The sequence below is a fragment of the Equus caballus genome, chromosome X (assembly GCF_041296265.1).
Source record: "Equus caballus isolate H_3958 breed thoroughbred chromosome X, TB-T2T, whole genome shotgun sequence".
Taxonomy (NCBI): Eukaryota; Metazoa; Chordata; class Mammalia; order Perissodactyla; family Equidae; genus Equus; species Equus caballus.
The window spans coordinates 44,409,967-44,426,354 of NC_091715.1; the positions used below are offsets into that span (position 1 = coordinate 44,409,967).

Here is a 16,388-nt window from a genome sequence, read left to right on the forward strand (position 1 = left end):
GGTTTTCTCATTCTGCCCTCACTATCTGCTCTCTGTGGGTGTTGGCCTGATGAGGTCACCCCTGCATTAGCTTTCACGTTGGTAGAGGCTTTCCCCTAGGCTGTGAGCACCCTCAGGGATCTTTGATGTTCCTGCAAACAAACATCACCTCCCCTGTTCCTTCCCTCTCAGAGGCTGTCCACAGTCCCAGATCCCAGTCTTTTGGGGAGGGAGTGAAGTTTCTCTTACTCTGTTCCATCTCCTCTGAGGGGGGCTCCAGCCTCTCTGCCCTCTGTCGTATTGGCTGTGTGGGTCTCTCAGACGTCTTTTGTGTTGTGTTTGGATGTCCTCTGTTGGAGTATGAATATCTTTTTCATTGTATGGTGGAGGGGAGAGATTACCAGGAAAGCTCACTCTGCCATGTTCCAGATATTTTTTTTAATAGACTTTATATTTTGGAGTAGTTTCAGGTTCACAGCCAAATTGAGCAGAAGGTACTGAGGTTTACCCATATGCCTCCTGCCCCCCCATATGCCTAGCCTCCCCCATTATCAGCATCTTTCACCAAATTGGTACATTTGTTAGAATTGATAAACCTACACTGACACATGATTATCACCCAAAGTCTATAGTTTACATCATGGTTTGCTCTTGGTGTTGTGCATTTTATGGGTCTAGACAAATGTATAATGAGATGTATCCACCATTAAAGCACTTTGGTATCATACAGAATAATTTCACTGCCCTAAAAATCCTCTGTGCTCTGCCTATTTATCTCTCTCCCTCAACCCCTGGCAACCACTGATCTTTTTACTGTCCCCATTGTTTTGCCTTTTCCAGAATGTCATATAGTTGGAACCATATAATATTTAGCCTTTTCAGATTGACTTCTTTCACTTAGTAATATGCATTTATGTTTCCTCCATGTCTTTTCATGGCTTGATAGCTCATTTCTTTTTTAGCACTGAATAATATTCCGTTGTCTGGATGTAACACAGTTTATTTATCCATTCACCTACTGAAGGACATCTTGGTGGCTTCCAAATTTTGGCAATTATGAATAAAGCTACTATAAACATCTGTGTGCAGGTTTTTGTGTGGACATAGTTTTCACTTCCTTTGAGTAAATGCCACAGAGGGTGATTGCTGGATTGTATGGTAAGAGTACGTTTAGTTTTGTAAGAAACTGCCAAGCTGTCTTCCAAAGTAGCTGTAAACATTTTGCATACCCACTTGTAAAGAATGAGAGTTTCTGCTGCTCCACTTCCTCACCAGCATTTGTGGTTGTCAGTGTTCTGGATTTAGGCTCTTCTGATAAGTGTATATTGGTATCTCGTTGTTTTAGTTTTCATTTTTGTAATGACATATGCTGTGGAGCACCTTTGCATATGCTTATTTGCCATCTGTATATCTTCTTTGGTGAGGTGTCCTTTCAGATATTTTGTGTATTTTTTAATCAGATTGTTTATTTTCTTATTGTTGAGTTTTAAGAGTTCTTTCTTTATTTTGTATACCAGTCTTTTATCAGATATGCCTTTTGCAAATATTTATTCCAAGCCTTTGGCTTATCTCTTCATTCTCTTGACAGTGTCTTTCACAGAGCAGATTTTTTTTTTTTGAGGAAGATTAGCCCTGAGCTAACATCCACCACCAATTCTCCTCTTTTTTTGCTGAGGAAGACTGGCCCTCAGCTAACATCTGTGCCCATCTTTCTCTACTTTATATGTGGGACGCCTGCCACAGTGTGGCTTGACAACCATTGAGTAGGTCTGCACCTGGGATCCGAACCACTGAACCCCAGGCCACAAAAGCGGAACATGCAAACTTAACCACTGCACCACCAGGCAGGCCCTCACAGAGCAGATTTTTAATTTTAATGAAGTGAAGATTATCAGTTCTTTTTTTTCATGGATTGTGCCTTTGGCATTGCATCTGAAAAGTCATTGCTAAACCCAAGGTTATCTAGATTTTCTCCTGTGTTGTCTTCTAGGAGTGTTGTAGTTTTGCATTTTGCAGTTAGGCCTGTGATCCATTTCGAGTTCATTACTGTGAAGGGTCTAAGGTCTGTGTCTAGCTTCATTTGTTTGCATGTGGATGTGCAGGTGTTCCAGCACCATTCATTGAAAAGACTATCTTTGCTCCTGTTCTATTACCTTTGCTCCTTTGTCAAAGATCAGTTGATTATATTTATGTGGGTCTATTTCTGGGCTCTCTGCTCTGTTCCATTGGTCTTTTTGTCTGTTCTTTCAGCAATACCACACTGTCTTGATTACCGTAGCTTTATAGTAAGTCTTAAAGTCAGGTAGCATCAGTCCTCCAATTTTGTTATTCTCCTTCAATATTGTGTTGGCTATTCTGTGATTCAGATATTTTGGACAGTGTGAATTTATTGTGGCAGCAATCCAGTGGGGATTTTTCTCCAGCTGTGTCCACTGGTCCAGTGTTACATAGTTGGATTGAGCCTGGGTTGATATTTGAACATGGGGAGGTGAAGGAAAGAGAGTGGGACAAGTCATTTGAGGATATCTGTAAGAGAGTGGATGAAGTGAGGAATTCTGGAATCTAAGCTAGATAGGGAAGGGTAAAGGCAAGAATAGGTGAATACGTGAAAAGTAGGATCAAGGGATTTTCCTTTTTTTGGTGGGGGGTGGTGAGGAAGATTTGCCCTGAGCCAACATGTGTTGCCAGTCTTCCTCCTTTTGCTGGAGCAAGATTGTTGCTGAGCTAATATCTGTGCCAATCTACCTCTATTTTGTATGTAGGATGCTGCCACAACATGGTTTAATGAGTGGTGTGTAGGTCCGCGCCTGAGATCCGAAGCCACAAACCCCAGGCTGCCAAAGCGAAACACATGAACTTAACTACTACACCACCAGGCTGGCCCCAGGATCAAGGAATTTTGAGAGCAAAGAACAGATCTAATGAATGAGAGCTGGATGGATATAGTTGTGGTCAGAGAGTGTGATGTATGAATTTCATATTCCAGAGATGGAGCAATTGCTAGTGTTGACAAGGTCTAGGGGATTGCCATGAGAGTTGGTAGCTGAAATAGGAGTAGAGGCAGCAGTCCCTGAAGATGAGAAGTTCAAAGAGCTAAGAGGCTGGGATTTGGGGCCTCTACATCAATACTGCTGTCACGTGGGATGTTGGCAGGGCCTGAGGTAGAGAGGAACCTGTGAGCAGGTTCTTCAATGAGTAAGGGGGTATGTTGGGAGATGAGTAGCTAACAGTGAAGAGGAGTGGGAAGCAGTATGGCTGGGTGATATGAAACTCAGAGGAGTAGGTCGTCTTACATAAGGGTAGAGGAGAGATGATCTCGAAGTCTCACTGGAGAGCGAGGGAGACATCTACCTCCAGCCCAGCCCTAAGTTATAAGGGTCTGAGACAATGTACAGGTTCTACCTGACAGGGCTCTAGCATAGTGCTTCTTAGACTTTCTGTGTCAAAGGACCAGGGTGTTTTGTGTTTTTAAATTTCCAATCTATAAGGGACCAATCCTTTTGTAAAATAAAAAATGAACTACTAGAAAAATGATATGAACAAAAAAGCTATACAAAATATAAGCCCCAATTTTTTTTTTAAAGATTTTATTTTTTCCTTTTTCTCCCCAAAGCCCCCCCGGTACATAGTTGTGTATTCTTCGTTGTGGGTTCTTCTAGTTGTGGCACGTGGGACGTCGCCCCAGCGTGGTCCGATGAGCAGTGCCACGTCTGCCCCCAGGATCCGAACCAACGAAACACTGGGCCGCCTGCTGCGGAGCGCGCGAACTTAACCACTCGGCCACGGGGCCAGCCCCCCAATTTTTTATTATTAGATTCAACAGACATAAAATTACTCTGCCAAATTACCATAAAAGTTTTGGAATGCTTACTCTCACTTTCTGTATTTATGTCATCACAGACCTTTAGTAAACAGTTCATGAACCAGCATTAGTCCGTGGACCACACTCTGAGTGGCACTTGTACAGAGAAAATGTTTTCTCATAGGAGAAGCTGCATTCAGTTAAGCCAGGAAGGTGAAGAAGGAGTTTGTTGAAGGGGATGCGGATGTAGAGGGGTTTGTTCATCAAGGAATGGGGCTGCTGGGGGTACAACAGAAAAGTTGGGAAAGTTGATGAGCAGTGGATGTTTGGGGTGGAGAAAGCACATAGCTATTTGATATGAAAGTTCAAGAGAGAGAGATGACTGGCGGGGTTCCTTCTTGAGCAATGTCCAAGGCCAACAGGGGTAGAAGACAAAGCATGTAGTCCAGGGAAGTGAATTAATGCTACAAGGTCTGGGGAATGTATTTGAAGAAGATTTAGGCAGGTGAAGGGTGAGGTCTAGACTGGGTGTAAAAATAATAATATTAGTTATCGCTTATTGACTACTACTTGTATACCAGACTTTGTGCTCATTGTGCCAGGCACTTTATATACGTTATTTGAGTCCTTAAAAAGATTCTGCCAAGTTGATGATGATATCCCCAATTTATTGATATGCAGCAGGTTTGTAGGCATAGGATTAGCAATCTGGAAGGTGGTGTCCTGATCCCAGGAAGTCAGTTTATGAACATGATCTTGGCTGAAACAGTTGGAGCTTTGCCCTATTTTTCTGCTCCCTACTATGTGTGGCTGACCAAAGACTTTAGGAGTTTGATCTTAGCCAGAAGTTATTTGGAGGGCTGCTCCAAATATGATGATTTCTTTGGTGAGGAAGGATTTAATTTTGTGAGATTACCGTGTCACATACATGCAAACGCAAATTTTCAAAATTAAATGTGTTTTTTAGACATTACAATATGAAATAATTGACACATGTTCATTGTAGAAAATTAGAAAATACAGAGAAGGAAGAGAAAAATGATTGCCTGTAATCCTTCACTCAGAGAGAATCACTGTTGACTGTAAAATACTCTTTTCAGTCCTTTTCATTTTAATAAAGTAAAAATGTCCAATAAAGTTTAAATTTTTGATTATATGTTGAAATAATAATATTTTTGGTATATTGGTTAAATAAAATATTAAGATTAATTTCACTGTTTCTTTTTACCTTTTTAATGTGGCTATTAGAACACTTAAAATTACATATTTGGCTCATGTTACATTTCTATTGGACAGCACTGCTCTGGAGTCTCCTCCAGCTTTGACCATTCTGAGTCTTAATGAAGCTTTACTATCTGTACATGTTTAGTTCTGTCATAATTGTTTTAGACCAATGTGGTCCAATAGAACTTTTTGCATTGGTGAAAATGTTTTGTCAACTTCAATTTGCCAACTATTTTACTCTCAAAACGAGTTTATTCAGGAATAGCCAAAAGAATTGCAATTCAGGATGTGCATGCTATAGTGAACCATAGGCAAATTTGGAAAACAAAGGAGGGGAATTTGCTTTTATAGGGAAAAGGGGGAAATAGGTAAGGCCTGTTCTAAACAAAAGTCCATTGAGGGGAAGTAACAGTTCAGGGCAGCAACAGCTTCTTGTTGGCTGAGCTATGGTGTTTCTCATTGGCTGGGCTCTTGCTGGGTGGGGAGAGAAATCTTCCTTCAGCAGTGAAGTAGTAGTACTTTCTGTCAGAGATACAAGTGTATGTCTCTTCCTGTTTGGAGTAATTGATGACATATAATAGGGTGTGAGAGCTCCCCCTAAAGCCCTTCTGGTCTCCAATTTAGTTAAGGTTTCTTTTATTAATTTCCACAATTTGATAATCTGCCCAATATGGTAACCTCTAGCCACATGTGGCTGCTGAGCACTTGAAATGTAGCTAGTGTGATAGAGCAACTGCATTTAAAATTTTACTTAATTTGAATTAATTTGAATGTAAATAGCCATGTGCACTGGACGGCACAGTTCTAGATCTTACGAAAAAAATTTCCATAAACGTTGGCTGTTTTTCTCTTTTCTAGTTGTGTTGGTGTCGAAGAGGAGAAGGCTGCTGACATTGACCTCTACCACTGCCCCAACTGCGAGGTCTTACATGGACCCTCCATTAGTAAGTAAATCTTGGGGTTTCCAAGAGAAGGCTGTCCAGAGAAGAGACAAAGTGAAGGAAGCTTGGAAGGGAGATTGCCTTTGACTTGAGTGCTTTAGATTCATCTCCCTTGGGAAATAGCAGAAGCCTGTGTGGGCCCTGTAGGCCAGCAGCTGCCCCACCGAGATGGCAGAAGTACAGAGCTTCACCTCCCTCCCTTCCTGGATATTCCCCAGAGGAAAGCACCTTTCCTCACCAGAAACTTTCCTGAGTCTGTGAGGGCCTTGTTGACTCCAGGTGTTCAAGAGCTTGTTTGATTGGAAGAGAAGCAGGATCTGCTGAGGCCTTTGTTCTTGGAACCATAGCTCATGGCCATTCTGACTCATGGTCTCATGTCTTTTTCTCTCTTAGTGAAAAAACGCCGAGTATCTTCAAAAGGGCATGATGCACACAAGGGGAAGCCAGTGAAGACTGGAAGCCCTACATTCATTCGAGAGCTCCGTAGTAGGACCTTTGACAGGTGAGGACCCCTAGACCCAAGGGCTGGTGAACACCAGGGCTCTGGGATGCTGGGACCCATCTCTTCCCAGCTTTCCCACTGGCTTTCTCAATAGGTGCCTCCCCCATTTGAGGGTGTCTGCAGGGCTCAGTAAAGTCCCGTCTGGGGAGAGATCTTCTGTTTTAGTGAGTTTCTGAGAAACATTGCTAGAGTTTCATTTGATACGCAGAGTACATTAAGGTCCACTTGTAGAAACTTTTGGTAGATTGGGAGGCAGTTTTCACCCAAGTCAGGAGAGGATATTTACATGCACTCAAGGAATGCTACAAGTAGGAGTCTTAAAGATTAGAAAGTTTAATTCTCCCATTGTAGAGAGGAGGAAACTTAAAAAATAAAAAATTTTGAGTGGTCATATATTTCTTTTACAATCAAGAAAAAGAATTTTTCCTTTTTAAATGGATTAAAATGGACTTATTAAAAATAAATTACTTGAATTGAGCAAAAATAATGAGTTAGAAAAATTAATGAATAAGGCACTTTCTTTTTCTTAGTTTTTAATTCGTTTGACCATTTTCAGCTTTCCTGTAATTGAAGTGTTATTTAGAATTATAAGTGTTCGTTCAACTTAATATTTTTTATTTTATCTGTTTTTTTTTTTAAAGGCAATGAGTCTCATTTCTAACTCCAGACCCCTCAGGTTCCTTCTCCAAAGTCAACCAATTTCTTGTGCATTCTTTCAGAGAGAGTTTTTGCTTATACAAACATGAATATATGTGTGGGTGTATCTCTTTTTAAAAAAAAAAAAATGCAAGTAGGGGGCTGGCCCCGTGGCCGAGTGGTTAAGTTCGTGCGCTCTGCTTCAGCGGCCCAGGGTTTCACCAGTTTGCATCCTGGGCACGGACATGGCACCACTCATCGGGCCCTGCTGAGGCAGTGTCCCACATGCCACAACTAGAAGGACCCACAACTAAAAAAAATATATACAACTATGTACTAGGGGGATTTGGGGAGAAAAAACAGAAAAAGAAAAATAAAAAGATTGGCAACAGTTGTTAGCTCAGGTGCCAATCTAAAATTAAAAAAGAAGACAAGTAGAAACACTCTATATTGTTCTGCGTCTTGCTTTTTTTCCCTTTTAACCTAAATTATGTATCTTGGAGATCAGTCCATAATAGCACATATAGCATGTTCTTCATTCTTTTTCACAGATGTTTAATATTCCATTATATGGATATATAGTTTAACCAATCCTCTATTGATGAACATTTAAATTGATTCTAGTATTTTGCTCTTAGAAAAAAATGCTGCAGTGAATGTCTTTGTACTTAAATTTTTGCATATGTAGAGGAATATATGTGTAGATTTACTACCTAAAATGAAATTGCTACATTAGAGGGTATGTGCTTTAGAAATGTTTATATATATTGCCTAATTGTTTCCAAAGTGGATATACCATTTCACAGTCCCACTAGACAGTATGTGTGGGTGCTGATTTCCCTATATCTTGGCCAACATTGTTTATTATCAAACTTGTTTTGCCTTTCTGATAAGATAAAAAATGAAATGTTGTTTCTACTTGCGTTTCTTTAATTATGAAGGACGCACATATATTTTTGTACATTATAAGACATATTTGTTTCTTTCTCTATTAACTGCCTCCTTATATTGTTTGAAAATTTTTCTTTGGGGTTACTTCCTATTTCTTACTGATTTATAATAGCTTTCCTTGTAGAAAATTTTAATTTTTATGTAGGTAAATTTGTTTATTACTATTTTTAATGACTACTGGGCCTTGTCTCTCCCATGTTTTTTTCACTATTCTCTGGCTTTAGTTTTTCCAATTTAATCTTTGATCCATCTAGAATTATGTGGAGAGTGAGATAGACATCATTTTTCCAGATGTGTGTCCCAACACAACTTGTCAAATAGTCTGTCTTTTCTCCAGCATGATTTTTAAAAAAAACTCCTGTTTTCTGTTTACTAAGTACGTGTGTCGAGAAAGTGGTTGTAAAAATTGGTTTTGTTTTTTTAATCAGCCTTTTCTCTTTATTTGCCAATGTTTTAAATGGGGTGATGCTACTCTGGGTTAGAGTAAATCAGATAAACTTGTCAGACACGTCTTTATTTCATGGGTAAGATGTTGACTGATTTCTTCCTTTGTCATCCAGAGAACACCCTGTTGACAGGATATCCTGCATTTAGCTCCCAACCTCTGCTAGTGACCTGGCTTTTTGCCTTGGATAGGTCATGTCTTTCCTGACACATGAGGTTTATGCCATTAGTTGCTAGCCCACATTAGGTCCGCTCAGGAAAACCTCTTGGTTGAGTGGTAGCATCCAGTGGGCCTTTAGTGGCAGGGCCTCTGGGACTCAGGCTTTCTCTCATGTGGCCCACAGCTCAGATGAAGTGATTCTGAAGCCCACTGGAAGTCAGCTGACCGTGGAATTCCTGGAAGAGAATAGCTTCAGTGTGCCCATCCTAGTCTTGAAGAAGGATGGATTGGGGATGACGCTGCCCTCACCATCATTTACTGTGAGGGATGTGGAACACTATGTTGGTAAGTACCACAGACCCTCTTAACTGTGACATTGCTCACTGCCATCAAGACCTGTGACCCTTCCCCTGCAATATACCATTTGCATTTCCTTTCTAGCCATCTTGGGAATCTGAGGTGAAGTGCCTTGCCTAGAGTCATTCTTTGGCAAAGCTAGAACCAAAATGCTGGTGCTGTCTTCCTTTTTCTCCTAATAGACCACAAAAACCCAGATTGAGCCCCATTTTTTACCTGGGGAATTCCAGAGATCATGGTGGTCTTTCTTTCCTCTGTTGCATTGAGAAAGCCTTTGACTTTAGCCCTCACACACCGGTTGTCTTCTGGGCATGAGTTTTTGGGGATAGGAAGAAAAGTAAGAAAGCAGGGCCCAGGCAAGTGGATTGTACTGTGAGTGAGGCTGTGTGTTAGGCAGTTCTGTTGCCCCAGCACGCCTGGACCCAGCACATAGGTCTAAGGAGAGTGTGAGGGATTCCTACTTCCATGTCCCAAAGCACATACAAATACAGTGTCTGAGGAGAGAAGTTTTGAGTGTAAGGCTATTCTAGGGACTGGTGAGGGGACCAGAGAGTCTTCCACAGTCCCTGAGACCACTCGGTGCAGAACCCATCTCTTTACTCCAGGTTCTGACAAAGAAATTGATGTGATTGATGTGACCCGCCAGGCCGACTGCAAAATGAAGCTCGGTGATTTTGTGAAATATTATTACAGCGGGAAGAGGGAGAAAGTCCTCAATGTCATCAGTTTGGAATTCTCCGATACCAGGTAGGAGGGGCAAGAATAAGTAAAAAGCCTGACAAAGGTCCTGAAACTTGTGGTAGACTGAGTATATATTAGTGTTCCTTTCCCTTCCTCTGGTGGTTTCTTCCTTTGGGATGGGGTGCTGGTTTATACTTTCTAGGGTAGCTGCTTACATTATAACAACCAAATCCTATTTCTCCTCTACAGTTTCTAGCATTGGATAGATTATACAGTAGCTATTTTAATTAATTTTTGTCTCCTTCAGGGCCTAGGACAGCTTTCTTAGACCTTTTGCTGATATTTAGATTGTGGCATGATCACTGTTTAACTCCTAGAGGATAGGTCCTCTGTTCCTGGAAATAGATTTACTAAAATTATTCCCAAGTAGTTTCTCTAAGGATAACATTTCTTAGATTTAAAAAAAAAGAAAAAAATCTTATAACCTTTAGATGATTCTATTTGGACTCATGCACTCAATAGATATATATAGTCTTTTCTATGCTCAGAACCATGGGAGATCCCAAAAGAATCATAACATATCTTTTTGCCCTTAGAATGTTTACTCTGTGATTATTTACTTTTTTAACTTTTAATTTTGATGTAATTATAGATTCACAGAAGTTGCAAAAAAATGTACAGGGAGGTCCTGTTTATCCTTCAGCCAGTTTCTCTCAATGGCAACATCTTATGTAACTATAGTTACTACAGTTGCTGTTGGTTTTGACATGAGAAGTTAAATAACCTGAGGGTGCTTAAAAAAACTGTTCATTTATGCCTCACTTCATCTTGAAAGACTGAAGTAGCTTATAGAGATGCAGAGAGGAAAAAAAGAAAATTGGAACAAAAGGAAAATAAAGGTGGGGTGGATAGGATGCATCTGGTGGGTAATCTGCGCACAAAATGCATGTATGAATGTCTAGATGGTGAGGAAGGACTGTAGTGTTTTTGCTGAATTTCCTTAAGGTCAGAGCAAAGAAAGGAGTGCAATATTGTAAGATTTGTGGTTTTACGTAAAATAAATACAACAAGATGTTTGGGAGAAACACTGCTTTACCTGGAACAGGGCCCTGAGAGGTTTCTTTAATGGTTCCTCATAAAGAAGACACTATGAGATGGGAACAGTACAATAACTGTTGTAAACTAGGTGCCAAGTGAGTGGGCCCTGGTTGGAGGAGTATGAGCATTTAGTGGAGGAAATGGTCACCTTTGACTGTGGAAGATTGTGGAGCTGAGACTTGGGACTTCTAGAGCTGAGTGGAATGAGGATGCTGACCAGACTTACAGAAATAAGTGTCCTATGTGCCCTTAGGGACTCTCTGGAGAGAGCTTCTTTGTCTTATCTGACTCTCACTGGGATGGGGGGCATTTTATTCAGGCTTCAACCTTCTATTCCCAATCAGCTGACATCTGCCCTCTACTCCTTTCTTGCTAGGCTTTCTAACCTTGTGGAGACACCGAAGATTGTTCGGAAGCTCTCATGGGTGGAGAACTTGTGGCCAGAGGAGTGTATCTTTGAGAGGCCCAATGTGCAGAAGTACTGCCTTATGAGTGTGCGGGATAGCTATACAGACTTTCACATTGACTTTGGCGGCACCTCAGTCTGGTACCATGTGCTCAAGGTAGGAATGGATATGGTTTCTCAAGGCAGCCAGGCCTTGGGCCTCCCTGTTTGTTTCAGGTGGCAACATAAAACAAGCTGCTGAGGCCTACCTACCTCCCAGATTCTGTTTGGGTGACATTTCCACATAACTGCTCTATCGGAGTTGGGCACTTAGTGGATATGCCATATAAACTGTCTCTACTTTACAGTTTTGATGCTTAAAATTTTTTTGAATAACAGCAGATGCCTAAGATATTCTTCAACTGTTATCTTCTTAATTGAGCCAATCTGTACTCCTGCCACTATGGGTGGAAATGTCCGTATTTACTACAGAATTTCCTGGTTACGTGGGAAACTTCCCCTCCCCTCAACTTTCTTGAGGTATAATTTATATACCATAAAATTAATCTATTTTAAGTGTATAGCTTGATGAGTTTTGACAGTTGTATATAGTCGCATAACTGACACCACCATGAAGATAAAACTTTATGAGTAGTTTTTTTAATGTCAGCTTTCTTATAGGTAGTTTCTCTTTTAGTGGTTGTTACAATTTCATAATTAGCATATTGATTGTCAGTGACTATAAAGAATTTTTGAGATCTGGGAAACAAATTTCTTAAGTAATTTTGATTGTTTTCCACCATTGTTTATAACATTTAGTTTTCGTATTGGAAATGCCAAAGAAAGAGCAGAAAACTTGGATATGGCTCTTTTCCAAATGATCACAAATTCTTGGCTAGCAGTTGTTTCCTTTGGTTTATCATGAAGAAATTGGAGCACGTAATTAGACACGAAAGTGCTATTATGCAAAATGTTAGATTTAACTTTTCTGTTTTTAGATAATTTCTTTTTTATAGAAGAATTGCAAAAATAATAGGAAGAATTCCTGTGTGCCCTTCACTCAGATTCCCAAATGTTGCTATTTTATTATATTCTCTCTTTCTCTAAAGCAAACATAAAATGGCTTTATATATATTTTTTTCTGAAATATTTGACAGTAGTCACTAACATGGTCTCCCTTTATCTCGTAATAATTCAATGTGTATTTCTTAAAAACAAGGGCATTCTTTTATATAACCACAGTATAGTTATCAAAATCAGGAAATTAATGTTAATATAATACTATTGTCTAAAGATCTGATTCAAATTTTTCCAATTGTACAATAGATAATTGCTCTTATTGTTGCTTTTCTACATTGAAATTTATCATGAAATATTGGTTAAACTGTGGGTTGGGGATATTTTTGTGCTAGTGGGTTTTTGTTTCTTTTCTGCCAAATTATCTATCTGGTGACTATCCAGGCAAAACATGATTAGGAAATAAAATGTTCTTCCAACAGGTAATCACCTAACACATAATCTTCCAGAAGTCCTTGGGCAATAACTGAACTTTTAAATTTTTTATTAGCTTTGATTACAGGTGTGAGAAGGAACATTCTCTGTAAATGGCATTTAAAGGCAAAATCAGTTTTTCTCTCATCAGTAAAATGTGGCCTTAAATTCTCCTAGGGCTAGTAGTATTGATCTACTCATTTTATAGAGGCCATTTTTCATTTGGCATTACATCTAAAACAGGAGCCTTTGGTGTACATTTGTCCTAAGTTGAACACTTTTGTTTGAAATGCCCTTTCCGAATTGTTTTTGTCAGTCTTACAGAAGCTTAAAAGTGTGGAGTGCAAAAGGACCTTTTGAAGTTTTCCAAATCCACATAAAAATGATTCTTGGATGGGTTTGGGAAAGAATTCTGGCATACTTCATGATCTTGGAGCATGGAAGAGAGAATATCCTTTTGGAGACCCCTTGGAGGACTTTTCTGGAAATCCTTAACATTTTTGGCACTTCAACCTCTTTCTGTTTCAGGGTGAAAAGATCTTCTACCTAATTCGTCCAACAAATGCCAACCTCACTCTCTTTGAGTGCTGGAGCAGCTCCTCTAACCAGAATGAGATGTTCTTTGGGGACCAGGTGGACAAGTGCTACAAGTGTTCCGTGAAGCAAGGACAGACACTTTTCATTCCTACAGGTCTTCCCTGGGCGAGTTTGGGGAGGGTGGAAAGAGAGAGGGAGCTTGTGTCACTAGAGCCAACCCCTTCCCATAATGTGTTGATCTGATTATGCGGGATATCCCTCTCATATCAGCTGAAGGCTCAGAACTGGACCTCAAGAAAATTCACATGATGGCCAGGGGCCAGCATGATCACTTGGGGAGGCTGCAAGTGGGGAAGTCCAGGAGGAGGTCGATGACTCCTTTGCACTGGGCTCATGTCAACTTGGTGGACAGATAAGGAAGAACACTCTCAGCCCCGTGGCTCTTGGGATAGTGACTGGGATGCTGGTACTGTAGGCATAAATCAAAATGACCTGAGGTAGAGATGGGTTTTTTTCCCTAAACAATACTTGGCTAAGCTTCACCCCTACAATTATGAATTTGTAGGTCTGGGGTGGGATCTGAGTGTATGTATTATGAAAAAGTTCCCCTGGTTGGGTCAATTTGGGCAAAGTTGACATCTTTACTATGTCGAGTCTTCCATGAACACAGTATGTCTCTCTATTTAGATTTTCCTTGATTTCTTAATTCCTTGATTTCAGAATTAGTGTTAAGTTTTCTTGAGACGTTTGGCAGAATTCTCTAGTGCAATCACATGGACCTGAAGATTTCTTTTTGGAAAGTTTTTAATTAACATTAAATTTTCTTAGACTTTGTTAGGCTATTCATCTTATCTATTTCATATTGGATGAGTTATGATAGTTTGTGCTTTTCAAGGAATTGGTCCATTTTATCAAAGTTGTCAAATTTATGTGTGTAGAGTTGTTCATAGTCTTTCCTTATTATCCTTTTGATGTCTTCCGAGTCTGTAGTGATGTCCTCTGTTTCATTCTTGCTATTAGTTGTTTGTGCCTTCCCTTTTATTCTGTGTCAATCTTGATGGAGGTTTGTCAGTTTTATGGAACTTTTTAAAGAACCACTTTTTGTTTCGTTGATTTCTCTGTTGTCTTTGTTTTTTATTTCATTGAATTCTACTTTTATCTTTGTTTTTCCTTCTTTCTACTTGCTTTGGGTTTATTTTGCTCTCTTTTTTTTCCAATCTTGAGACAGGAGCTTAGATTACTGATTTCAGAGTTTTCCTCTTTTTTAATGTAAGCATTAAGTGCTATAAATTTCACCCTCAGCAGTGATTTAGCTGTGTCACATGTTTTGATATGTTGTATTTTCATTTTCATTTAGTGAAATGTGCTTTTTAAAAGATTGAGATATAATTCACATACCATAAAACTTATCATGTTAAAGGGTGAAGTTTAGTTTTTTAAAAAAAATATTCACAAAGTTGTACAACCATCACCACTAATACCAGAAAATTTTCATTACTTTAGAAAGAAACCCTATACCCATTGGTAGTCACTCCCCGTTCCTTCCTCTCTTCAGCCCTTGTCAAACACTTGTACTTTTCTTTGTATACGGATTTGTCTGTTCTGAAAATCTCATATAAATGGAATCATGCAATGTGTGGTCTTTTGTGTCTGGCTTCTTTCACTCAGCATATTTTCAAGGTTCATCCATGTTATCACATTTGTCAGTACTTCATTCTTTAAATGGCTGAATAATATTCCATTGGGTAGATATACCTCATTTATCCATTCATCATTTTATAGACATTTGGGTTGTTTTCACTTTTTGGCTATTATGAATAATGCTCCTATGAACATACATATACAAGTTATTGTGTTAATGTATATTTTCAATTCTCTTGAGTATATACCTAGTAGAGGAATCGCTGAGTCATATAGTAACTATGTTTAACTTCTGGCGGAACTGCCAAACTGTTTTCTAAAGCCTCTGCACCACTTTACATTCCCACCAGCGATTTATGAGGGTCCTTTTTTGTTTTTAAAGATTTTATGTTTACTTTTTCTCCCCAAAACCCCCTGGTACATAGTTGTCTATTTTTAGTTGTGGGTCCTTCTAATTGTGGCATGTGGGACACCGCCTCACCGTGGCCTGATGAGCGGTGCCATGTCCGAGCCCAGGATTCAAACCAGCAAAATTCTGGGCCGCCGAAGCGGAGCGCACAAACTTAACCACTCGGCCACGGGGCGACCTCTATGAGTGTCTTAATTTTTCCACATCCTCCCCAACACTTATTCTTGTCTGTCTGTATGATTATAGCCATCCTAGTGGGTGTGAAGTGGTATCTCATTGAGATTTTAATTTGTGTTTCCCTAATGACTATTCATGTTGAACATCTTTCTATATGCTTATTAGACATTTGTATATCTTTTTTTTGAGAAATGTCTATTCAAAACCTTTGTGCAGGGGCCGGCCCCATGGCGGAGTGGTTAAGTTTGTGCACTCCGCTTTGGCAGCCCAGGGTTTTGCCGGTTCAAATCCTGGGTGCGGACATGGCACCGCTCATCAATCCATGCTGAGGTGGCGTCCCACATGCCGCAACTGGAAGGACCCACAACTAAAAATACAAAACTATATACTGGGGGCTTTGGGGAAAAAAAGGAAAAATAAAATCTTTAAGAAAAACAAAAATCCTTTGTCCATTCTTTAATTAGGTAATTTGTCTTTTTATTATTGAGTTGTAAGAATTCTTTATATATTTTGGATATTAGACCTTTATCAGATATATGATTTGCAAATATCTTCTCTCATTCTGGGGGTTGTCTTTTCGCTTTCTTGATGGTGTCCTATGAAGCACAAAAGTCCAGTTTGTTTATTTTTGTTGATTACTTGTGTCTTTGGTGTTATAGCTAAGAGACTATTGCCTATTTCAAGGTCATGAAGATTTACACCTGTGTTTTCTAACCATTTTATAGTTTTAGTTTTTATATTTAGGTCTTTCATCCATTTCAAGTTAATGTTTGTGTATGGTGTAAGGTAAGGGTCCTATTTCATTCTTTTGCATGTGGATGTTCAGTTGTCCCAGAACTATTTGAAAAGACTGTTCTTTCCTCATTGAATTGTTTTGACACCTTTGTCAAAAATCAGTTGACCATAGATGTATTGGTTTATTTCTGGGCTTTGAATTCTATTCCATTGATCTGTATATCTGTCCTTATGACAG

At 39.5% G+C, this 16,388-nt stretch overlaps 1 protein-coding gene across 4 annotated transcripts in view; it reads left to right on the plus strand.

Annotated features, from left to right (window-relative positions):
- PHF8 (PHD finger protein 8) overlaps nt 1-16,388 on the plus strand; it is a 113,268-nt gene that overhangs the window by 38,254 nt on the left and 58,626 nt on the right. For all 4 annotated transcript variants that reach the window (XM_005613879.4, XM_005613880.4, XM_070257338.1 and 1 more), the window contains exons 3-8: nt 5,864-5,949; nt 6,340-6,448; nt 8,824-8,984; nt 9,602-9,743; nt 11,152-11,338; nt 13,180-13,342. In XM_005613879.4, the coding sequence (XP_005613936.1) occupies nt 5,864-5,949; nt 6,340-6,448; nt 8,824-8,984; nt 9,602-9,743; nt 11,152-11,338; nt 13,180-13,342 (848 nt within the window). The remainder of the gene's footprint in view (nt 1-5,863; nt 5,950-6,339; nt 6,449-8,823; nt 8,985-9,601; nt 9,744-11,151; nt 11,339-13,179; nt 13,343-16,388) is intronic.